The sequence below is a fragment of the Rhagoletis zephyria genome, unplaced genomic scaffold, assembly GCF_001687245.7.
Source record: "Rhagoletis zephyria isolate East Lansing unplaced genomic scaffold, Rhagoletis_zephyria_1.1 Rzeph_scaffold_10116, whole genome shotgun sequence".
In the NCBI taxonomy this organism is placed as follows: Eukaryota; Metazoa; Arthropoda; class Insecta; order Diptera; family Tephritidae; genus Rhagoletis; species Rhagoletis zephyria.
Window position 1 is genome coordinate 10,579 of NW_016167194.1, and position 11,526 is coordinate 22,104.

The 11,526-nt window shown below is 37.8% G+C and overlaps 1 protein-coding gene across 4 annotated transcripts; it reads right to left on the reverse strand.

Annotated features, from left to right (window-relative positions):
* Positions 1-1,302: 1,302 nt before the first annotated feature.
* mthl10 (methuselah-like 10) lies at positions 1,303-10,782 on the reverse strand. 4 transcript variants are annotated; one of them, XM_017632442.1, is made up of 7 exons: positions 10,204-10,782; positions 9,984-10,146; positions 9,474-9,917; positions 9,236-9,407; positions 8,044-8,238; positions 4,718-4,863; positions 1,590-1,671 (listed from the first exon to the last, which is right to left on the reverse strand). In XM_017632442.1, exons 1-6 carry the CDS (start codon positions 10,762-10,764, stop codon positions 4,725-4,727), a joined length of 1,674 nt encoding a protein of 557 aa, XP_017487931.1. In that variant the 5' UTR covers positions 10,765-10,782; the 3' UTR covers positions 1,590-1,671; positions 4,718-4,724. The 4 variants fall into 4 exon arrangements, with proteins under 4 accessions (XP_017487930.1, XP_017487931.1, XP_017487934.1 ...); XM_017632441.1 differs by lacking the exon at positions 4,718-4,863 and having other exon boundaries at positions 1,303-1,671; XM_017632445.1 differs by lacking the exons at positions 1,590-1,671; positions 4,718-4,863 and adding an exon at positions 4,910-5,234.
* Positions 10,783-11,526: the final 744 nt, after the last annotated feature.

The window sequence follows — 11,526 nt, forward strand, 5'->3', positions numbered from 1 at the left end:
CAGATAACAAATTTATTCTTAATTTTAGACTCGCATCTACAGTATACTCGCATGGATTGTATTCATAGAAAATGCATACATATGTATCTAACTAAGTAATGGGAGTGGTGAGTAAAGCAAAATAAAAAGTAAAAATAATAGAAATAAAAATGAAAATATGCAAAACTACAAATTATAAATTAGACTTTTTTTGTGTAAGCTTAGGCTAAGTTGATAGATAAGTGCATATATTGCATTATGAATATAATTTATCACTGAAAACTAAACCTATTTCAAAATAGAGAGCAGCGCTCACGACTCGAATACAAATTGTGAGTTACAACAGCTGTTTACTTACGTATTTTTGTGACTCAAATTTTACTTCTATGGTAATGTTGAACTTTTTTTTAAGTTACCTTACACCGCTTAGCTTAACTTAATGAGGACTTTACACGATCGACTGACTGACATCATTCTTTTAAATATTTTATAAATATTTGTATTTTATAAATATTTGTATTTTAGTGTAAAGTTTGAGTGAAACTATGAGTGTTTATCTTAGTGATACATAAATGTTTACTAAGTATTTTGTGATGCTGAAATGTGTTCACTATTCTGCTTTCTATCAGACTGGCATTGACTATAGAAAAATTATTAACCTTTCCTGCTCTTAGCTATGTAAGCCACTGCAAAGTCAGTGGGGAAATAAGAAAATTATATGTACAGAGATATGTTTTGTGTAGTACAGCTGTTTTGTACCACATAGTATGTATGGCCGAGATACACTAACTTCTTTCAATGATGTTTTATAAAAATCGCTGCTGATGGTAGACATGTTTTTTTTTTTTTGAGTGTCTGATGTCTTTTATGTGATGTACATTTATATAATAATACATATATCAGCATACATATAAATATTCTAAAGTCCTAATTATTACTTACAACGTAAATATGACACTCACACAAATATATGTATATATTTTTTTTTCTTAAAATCTACATACATAAGTACATATCGATACTTGGGTGGAAGAGATCGACCTATCTCGGCAGCCATTTCGAAAACGCACTATCTCAGAAAATTTTTCAAAAAACGCCCTATTTAGGAATTTGATTCAAGAACGCCCTATCTCAGCACATTTCCATTTGAGAAAGGGCGCTTTTGAACCGAATTTTTCAATAAAATTCTAAAGTAGGGCGTTCTTGAAAAGTTTTCTGAGATAGGGCGTTTGGGAACTTGCTCCTGAGATAGGCCGATCTTCCACCCAAGTGTCGATATGTACATACATAAATACCAGTTACAACTTATTCACATTTTTTTCATTTAAATTTTGTGATTTTTTGTTTCTTGCAGGCGGCTGCCAAAGTGTCCTTTACACTCCACACGCTGATTTTTGAACGGCTGATATTCTATTCTGTTGTATTTTCAATTAGTTTTTTTTGCTTTTTCCATTATTTCAAGTCTCTTTGTAGAGACACTACTCATTTGAATTCAATTCCTTTCCATTTCCATTTCTATTTACTTTGCGTTCTGTTCAATTTCTCAAACTGGTTGTGCGCTCCGTTGGTAACATTAGTGGCCTCTCAGCGGGACCTGCGGCCGAGAGCGTTAAATTGCCAACGCTGCTGGACGTTGTCTTCGTTGAGTATTGACTCTGGCGCTGGTTGCTACTGTCACGCGTGGACGAATAGCTTTCGTAAATAAGAAAGAATAATAAAAGAAAACACAATTAATTTAATTAAACTAAACAATTTATTTAATTTAGTATACACTGAGAAAACAAAATGATACAAAATTAGAAGCACAAATTCACAAGTGATACATGAGAAGCGAATACATAGATGTGTACATTAGGATGCTTCACCAAAAAATGTGGCGGCTTTTCTACCGGAATTATAGAATTTATTTTATTTTAAGATCTCATTCAAAATATTTCGCAAAAGTGTTAAGATTTGAGTGAGTTAGACCGATTTGAAAATATCTCCAAAAATCTCATTATTTTGATAAGACTCTTCTATTCTTTAGATTTATGCGGATTTTTTCAAGTCCAGCTCACGTAAATCTTTTTTAGTTTTTTTTTTTTTTTTTTTTTGTATGGATAGTGATGCACCCTAGTGTACATGCATACATCAATATGCACAAATTATACGATTAATGTGTTTGTCAGTGGGGTGTGTGGCATGAGTGACGCAAAATCAAATAAATAATTTTTCTTAACTGATGGCCCACACCAGCTATGCTATTCCATTTAGTTAATGACAAAGAATGTAGTCTAGGCCATTAATATGGTGCCTATAAATATCTAAATACAAATGTGCTCTAAATATGTTAGCAAGATACTAAGTATGCGAAGAAGAAATATTTTATAAAAAAAGCTTTCGACTTTTTTCAATGCGGAAAGAATTTGGGATGAATTAATAGTGATAGTGAAGTAGTGCTCAGAGTCTCATGCACTAAAAAATCAAAAAAATCTGCGCATACAATAGCACTCGAAATTCAAAAATAAGCCCTATAAACGAGTGAAATATGCAATTAAAATTATTTTCCGATTGACAGTTTAATAGTGGTTCAGATGAATGGTTGGGGGTTTAAGGGGATTGTCACCCTGGTGGCACGCAATTAGCAAGGACGTCATACAGAGAGAGGCAGCTGCACTCGTGAAACATTCTGCAGGAATGGCTTGCGTTATCCTTGGGAGAGCTGGACACTCGCACAGGAAGTTTTGAGCCAGGGTCATCGCAGCAACTGCGACAGAACCTATCAATTCGGCATGTATCCCAAGGCGCCATTACCCTGTGCAGTCTGCAGTAAGTTTGTGGGTATCTTTATTGCTCATTCCTAAGAGAGCTTTGGTTTTAAGTGGGTCGTGTAGGACACCCAGAACTGCCGGGTAATCCTGTACGATACTGTATAGTTCCACCTCTGCTTGGCCTTGAAGTGATAAGTTTCGGTAATTTTCAGTACGGAGCCGCACCTTGCTAGTTCGTCCGCTGCCTCCTTTTCGTAATTGTCTCTATGTCCCGGAACCCATATTTTTTTCTGAGTTTAGGCGATGTAGCAGTCTCTTTGATAGGAAAAATGATAGGTAGCGCTGGACAAAGTTACAAGGCTCTTTTTGGGCCTTGGCGGGTCACCGACAGTCGAAGGAATTTTCAGTGTTTTCTCGACGAAGATTTTCGAAAGATGTCTAAGTTAGCCTTCCTCATAGTTAGCATCAAAACTATGCAGCGGTTTTGAACGGAAACTCTTTTAAATCCGTTCACCCTTGCATGGATGACTTATTTTTCCATGGATGAAAATAAATCGCGAGGCCACAACGATGTATTGTTTCTTCTTCGTATTCGCATCCGTAGACACCCGTCGGCAAAATTTAATGATTCAAGCGCGTCTTATTTCTATTCTTTTGAAACGATTGGTATTCCGTGCTACTCGAATTTTTACTCCTTTTTTGCATGGTATAGCCACAGTTTGCAGCCATGTGATTCAGCTTCTCCCAGAATAGCAAAACTGTTGGTAGAATCGCTCCTTATTTTTCCCGACTAGTCTGCCTATTCTTACAAAGGCGATGATATCGCACACTTAGATCTAAAGTGAGCTAACTCAAAATTCAGAGAGGGAAATTTAACTGCTTGTGAATGGTACAGATTCGAGGCAATTAATTCAAAAACAGGTATAACAGTAATTTGTTACTTACTTACTTATGTATATAATCGTGAATAAAAAATATTTCCATTAATTGGATGTAAGTCCTATTAGAGTATTTTTTGGATAATGGGTCGCAATTTGTGCCAAAAATAGTAAGAAACTCTTGTTATGAAAAAACGGTTAGATTATATTGAGAAAATAAATAATTTAATATTTTTCACGAAGCTCAAATGTGATTTTTGCAAGCTAAAACAATACCAAGAAGATTTATAAGAGACGAGTAGGATTCTGTGGGCGGGACTTGTAACTTCAATACATAACGTGAATAGAGGAATGAAAAATGGCAAAATGTTTTTTAATAAATGGATAAAATTAGAAAAATAGTATTTAGTAAGGCATGCTTCTAGACACCCCCCTCGATTCAGAACAAATTTCGTAGAGTATTATAGCTGAAACACAATGCCGGCGAACGGCAAACTTCGCCGAATCGGGCGATCCTGTCACTCACCGTTGCATTTTTAATTTAGGTGACCATATTTAAAAAAGCGAAACCTTATTTGGAAATGAGAAGACTATAATAAATATAAACATAAAACAGAGAGAAACTAGTTTAAATTATATTCTTTGGAGCCAGATTTAACCGATCGGTGACTGTATTGTTCAACCAACAAAAATAATACGGGTTATATGTTGTTTTCATCTAAAACTTTGAAAGCAAAAAAACAACATACGGCTACCTTTGGCAGGTACTTACTGCCGCCATCGCCCAGCAGAGCGATAGAAATAAATCTATCGCCATGAAACGTCGCCGAGCGAACTTCGCATTTCACTTCACGCGAATTTCGCCTTTCGTCGGCATTGTGCTGTAGCTATTAGTCGTAATTATTATTTACCCATCAGTCTGTGATGAACTTTCGTATGTTTCGGGACTATATATGTAGATTAGTTAGTGCAAATTTTGATATCTTCGATGGGTTTAGGTTAGTGGCGCAACACCGAGCTACATACTTCATTCCGCATGCAAGCCTACCCAGCTCGAAATTTCCGCCAGCACAAATAACTGAGCATCTAAATATGTAAGTATGTATTTACCTCTTCGCTAGAACCTCTCATCACCGCGCAGCGCCAGCGACGTCTTCACTTTCATTGCGTATTTATCTGGGTTTTGGCTATAGTTGGAATTGGTTGAGCTGGTGGAGTTCGTGTGGCTGGTACCAGGCGGCCGGCGCTTAAGTAGGCTTTCGAGAAATCAATTATAAATAAAACGGTTGGGTTTTTTTTTTGTTTTTTTTTTTGTTTTGTTAAAGTTCGCTTCTTTTCTCGACTGATGTTGGCAACGAGTAGCGATACAATTTCTTGATGGCGTTTTATACACAAAGTACTTGACTACTGATTAAGTTTACTGTTATTTATGATATATACACTGCAATTCAATTTTGTAAGTAGTTTTGCTTAGCTGTGGCGGGTGTGGTGAAAAATGAATGGCGGGTTGAAAGTGGCGGGCAACAGGTAGCAGGTACGGCGAGTACGGCATTGCTAGTGCGGCGCTATGGTCACCACTGCGACCTGCTTGCTTTCGCTGCTCTTTGCATTAGTTACTACACTCATTCTAATTGCAAACATAAAAGAGAAAATTTAGAATACAATAAAGTTGGTGAGGGGAAATCGGCGAGGTTAGGGCAATGAAAAGGGTATTATTAAAGACTAATTTCGAGCTTATTCGGGTGTGTATTTAGTAGTATTCATTTGCGTTTTTGTACTCAATTCACTTCAATTTTGTTATAAAGTAATGTTATATTATATGTATTAGGGTAGTAATTAAAACATCAATATCTTAATTTTGTTTGGGGCATCCTTTTATTTGGTTCTGTGTACAAAATAAAGATTTCGGCAAAAATTTCAAAATTTGTCACAAATTTTTAGAAGTCGCTCCCAGCACTGGAAAAAATTAAATTTTTTCAAAAATTTTACAAAATTTTGACTTGAATTGTGATAAATTTTGTATATTTTTTAAAATTATTCATATGTATATAGTCATAAACTCGCAGAGTTATAGATGATCAAATTTTGTAAATTTTTTTGCAATTTAAAAAAATCAAATTTTTGAAACCCCGGTAGTAACCCAAATTTTTTTCTTTTGTACATATAACAAAATGAAGGGGGCCCCATGATATTGACATTTTTAAGGACAACCCTTATATGTATGTATGTTTGTTAAATCGTGGTAGTAACCGTTCTAAGAAATATCTAAGTATGTATGTATTTACAATCCTCAAAAGACAATTATGTATTTATGTACCTTCATATTTATACAATCGTACATACATATTTACATACATATATGTATATTTTTTGATCTTTCCATTTCAATGAACGATGAATTTTATAAAAAAATTTATTTGTTAGAATTCGAATTAGAACATTTTAATAAGCAAGCGCGTTTGTTTTCAATATTTAGAGTAGCGAAAACCTCAAATTTTCGGCGGTAATATTAAATATCCCCCAATTTATAGCCTGAAGTACAAAACTATGGTTTATACTCTTCCCCGATTGGAAAAAAATTTATAAATTTTCTAGTTATTTTTTATCGGGATATAAGCGAACCCATTACTAAAGGCTCGCGTGAAGCCTAAACTAAGAAAGCGGGGTGGGAAGGGGGGACCGGATACTCATCAGCAGAAATAGAATACGAAGTAACCTTTATGTTGGATAGCAAACTCTCGTGTGGGAGTCAAAGTGGAAGGGGGAGTGCATATGCGGGTATGCGCTACCGGTCTTAGTCCTTACGGCAATCGCCCTTCTGACGCTCGTCTGGCTACACGAGAAATTTAAAAGAAAAATGCAAAATATGTACTGGTTATATCAGTGGACCTGGACACCTGTGCTCTAAGCCACAAACAAAGCGTTCACCATTCCGAGATGGTGTTTGCCGCGGGGTAGCTTGAGTTTAGGTCCTTCGCCTATGACTGCAAGCTTAGGTAATTCAAAACTGCAGCTGCTTGTAGTGTAGAGTTGGAGTAAAGCCCGCATCTTAGACAAGTCAGCCTTTATAATAGATGGTAAGGTGGCTGGGACAGAATGCAAATGAGTTGTTCTTGTTGTAACAGCCAACTAAACCAAGACCATAAGAGGAGGAGCGTTATGGAGCCATGTGAAGAAGTAAGTAATGCGCGATCGTTATATATTGAGTATACGTTGAGTATGTCAGAGTTAATTCTACATAAGTAGAAGTTTATCCAGCTACAAAATCCAGAACGAAGTTTTGCAAAGGTAATGCGGATCTCACGATGCAACTCGAGTGCTGCGTTTGCAATAGGCGGTAGTTAGTCTCCGATGACGGCATTGTTTAGGCGAGAGTTGGTGAAGGTGTTGATTGAGTCTCGATGAATGCCGTGCCAGGAGGAGCCTAGCTGCTAGCTAGAGGTGTATTCAGATGATCTTATGATTCTTGACTTGGGAGCATTTGGGCTTAGCTGTGAAAATTACGTGCAGACAGAAGGTAAATTTAGTCTACACTCGATGTGGGATACGTCTAAAGAATCAAAAACCAGTAGGAGACTAAAAGTTAAGCTTCGCATGTAAAGCTACTATGCGCTATTGTAGATATGTAGCTTAGGAATTTGAAGCTATTCGGTAAATTTAAAAAAACTTTGTTGGATTGAACTTTCGAAAAAAAAAAACCAAAGACTCGTTGAACAAATATGACAATCCGGAATCCAATTACGTTCCAACGCTTTGAAAGCGAGCAGTTCGTTAGTAGTTATTTAATTTGTACACACACATTGAGCGTAAGCAGCCTTCTAGACAGTTTTCTCACAAAGACAACATAAAACTCTCACAAATTTTGATACAGATAGTATTTTTTTAATAGAAAGCCGCTTACTAACATTTCTTTCTGTACAAGTTTGTGTCCATAATATGAATCTTCAAATTATTTGGAATGAAATTTTGTGATTTGAGAAGGATCACTCTCTCTCTCTCTCTACACCGTATGCGAATGGTGTAAGACTGAATTATTCTCTGTGTTATCGTATTACTTCTGGGAGCATTGAAAGCGCTTCGTATAACAACTAATTGTCGTATGTGCAGTGAGACATTTTGGAAACGTTGACGCATCGATATGCTACCGGCGCCAAATGTGGTCGATTCGGTTTGACGGTAACTGCGCACGGAGTACTTTTTCATTCAACATTGTTTCTTTTCATTGATGTCGAATTTTATGATTTGTTTGATGGCGATTTGTTATGAAGAATCACGAATTTACAAAGACAAAAACATTAGAAACAATAATAATGGAAAAAAGAATATTTTCGCGACATCACAACTGTTTACAACTACTACGTACATACATACATACATAAGTATGAGATGTATGTTTGTACATATACATATATAAATTGGTTCAGCGGTTAACTTACCGATTGGTTATCAAATGCTTGACCTTCTTCTTCATGACAAACAACATGAATATGAGAAATCCTTGTATGGCATTGCAAATGTCCGAAATGTAGAAGATCTTGGCCCATCCTTTGTCGGCGCCTACAAAATACGACAAAATCTCCATAGACCAAGTCACGCCCATGACAATAAATAGGCGTAGAAAGAGTCCGAATCTGTGAAAAGTGAGAGAAAGTCAATAATCTAGAGTAAAACCACGAACTGGGCGTTACAAAAGGAACAGTTTCATTATTATGAGCGGAAGTGTGCCATCAGGCTTGTTTATTTTGGTCTGGTTATGTTTGGGAAATAAATTTGTAATCAGTATTTGGAAAATTATATCCGTTGCCTATATTTTAAAATCGAGTAATATCTAAGCGCCGTTAGATAAACTTTATTTAATTTTAAGCTCGAAGAAGCTTAGTAATTCCACCTTCTTACATCCTGTGAACTTTTGTGATCAATAAGAGCTAAAGCGTTGGTCGGCTCCGTCCTGGCCTCGGGCGAAGCTCTTTCAAGCTTTGTATGCATTTAGTGTAGAAAGCTTGAAAGAGCTTTGCCCGCACATAAGCTCATGCCCATTCTCGACCTAAAGCAACGCACCAATAAAAGTATACATCAACCCACAAATTGGCAATATGGTTCGACTGCGCTGTCATTAGTTCCAGAGCCTTAAAATGACGCCTTTTCGACCTTGTCATAGTCTCTTTTCTCATTGAGTCTTGGAATCACTGGAATATGGGTACGATGAGCTATGACACTATTTTTTATTCTCTGAACAGGGAATTCAGCGGCTTCTGAAATATCAAGTCGAGGGAATGTTAAAGGTGTATACCTTCACATCCATACGCGAGACGGTCGATGTGTTTAAAGGGAAGATATATCTAATAGAACTATCCATGCCTGTGAAGGAGTCTAGTCAAAAAAGAACAATACAACATCGCGTCTACGCCTCTGAAATACTTTTGACAGGTCGAAACGATTAGACTTATGAGAACTTGTTTTGGCTAAAAGTTTGCTTAAAAACAAGGGACAATTCGCTTGCTAAGGAGCTCTTACTATCCATTCGGGAAGTTGTACTCCCACTCTTCTTGATTAGTAACTCAGACGATGCTAAGACAGCGCTTTCAATTGTTTTGGATTATATTAAAACGCATTTTTTACAAAACTCACTTATCCTTTTCGGTACGCAAATTCTTCGTACTATCCTCGCGCGCCATTATTCGTGCCATTTCACGCTGCACCTTGTGTATCTTCATGGCGGTCAAAACGAACATTATGCTGTTGGCCATAATTATCAGTACAATGGGACCAAAGAAGTATATCATCGCCGACCAAGTGCGCACTGAAAAAGAAAAATTCACGTTTTTAGTAAAGACTAACTTATGTAAATGAAAGTGAAACTACTTACTGTCCAACCAGCAGAACTCCCCGCCGCCAATTCCGGGTTTCAGATAGTCGGGTATATCAGCGACCTCTTGTGCATACCAAGTGAACACCAGAAATGGCACAGGGATGCCCCAGGCGTATAGTGAGTAAATAAGGTAGCGTTTCTTCTCCTGGAATCGATTGATGCCCCGTGTGCCACGAAAGTTGTGCCACAAATCGAAGCTGATCACACTCAACCAAAAGAATGCCGCCATAAAGAAGTAGTAGGCCACATAACCGAGGGTCTTGCAAAATGCTATGCTGGAGTAGTAGTCCATGCGCAAGGAACTCATAGCCAGCAGCGAGTAACCTATTATTAGACCAATCAAGTAGCAGACCAACGACTTGCCGTGCTGATTGCGCAATTCCGGAATGCTCAGATAGACGACAATGGTGAGTATCATGAAAGGTATGGAGAAAAGCATAGCTGGTGGGGATAGAACGTATAATTTATTAAAAAAACATAGAAGCCATTCGAAAGCGAACAACTTACCATACGCATTAATAGTCTTAATGGTACTGAAGTCCGTATCGTAATTGCAATTGGCCGGATTGATGATGTACATAGTGTCCGTGTAGTTCGCCACAGTCGGATGGAAGCAGAATTCGTTCTTACTCAGATATACCATGTCGTCTACACGGAGTAGCGTACCATTCTGCAAAGAAATAATTCGTTTGACTTCCATGCGTAGGTACATCGGTATGTCACTCACCTCGAACAGTTTCCAATCGTCAAAGGATCCCAGCTCTGGCTGCAGTGAGTACATGAATTCGCAAGGGCGAAAACTTTGCACCGCAAATTGTTTGAACATGTCGACCGATCTCAGCGTCTCATCTGGCAATGTCAAATTCAGCAGCGGCTGTGGCCACTCGTAGTCCGTGTTGTTAACGCAGGCGCTCTCGTTGGTGCTGTAGCTGGCGCCCCATGGACAGCAAATGTTTATGCACGGCTTCAACTTGCAGATGCACGCACGTGCATGTGGCTCGACTTCCACACGTCGCACCAAGTCCGTATAGATGTAATCATACCAGCCGACCAGTTGTGATGGGATCAATACACCATCGTGCAGATAGGATCCGTTCGCGAACCGCAGATCGCCGGTAACATTGACTGTATCGAAGAATGTGCAGGGCACATGGATGCCATCGCGCTGATGGAGCTCCTCATTGTATGCGCTGGCTAGCGGTGGAATGCAAAGGGCTATAGTCGAGCAGATCAAGACGACCAGTAGTGGAAATCTATGAACTTGTGATTGGGTGTAGAGCTGCGACATGGTGACTTGAATGTGGGACGGCTGAAAAGAGGCGAATGGGGAGAAATTGTAAATTTTCGGGCGAATATTTTGTCAGTTTAATCAAATCAAAAAGGTTATCAATCACGATCTCTTAAATATCCCTGATTAAAATCTGCTGGATATAAGTAAATAGGCAATTAGGATTTGTAAAGAGTACAGGGCCTGGGTTTTTTTGTAGTCATGTAGTATATGGTTTCATGCTGAAAACAGTAGAAATTCTTGCATATTTATGTACCAATGTACATTCTTCTCATCTATTATATTTAGTTTTAAGCATACTTAAGGTTAGGTCAGTTTGGCATCCAACTACCAGTCAAGGATAGTCCTAAAACATTTCGCCCTGTCAGAGGGTGTAAGTGAAATACTACTTTTTACACTTTTTTTGCTTTTACACCAGAGTGCAGCCTATTTACCAAATAAACGCCTTCTAAAGATGGATCTTTTATCCAAGTTCACAAATAACGGAACGCTTTGGTGACTAAATACAATTACCCTTGCATGTCACCTTACGGATCCAACAGAAACATTCATCTGGCAATACTCGTAAGTGGTGCGTATGTATGTCATAATCATAGGGAATAACTCCAGGACAACCACTCAGAAAGAAGACTACGGTTAATATCATAGAAGCGATAATATGAAATACTTGGGAAATTTTTTTTTATGCCCGAGTTATGTACGTTATCTTCAAGTAACGGGTGATTTTTTTCAGGTTAGGATTTTCATGCATTAGTATTTGAC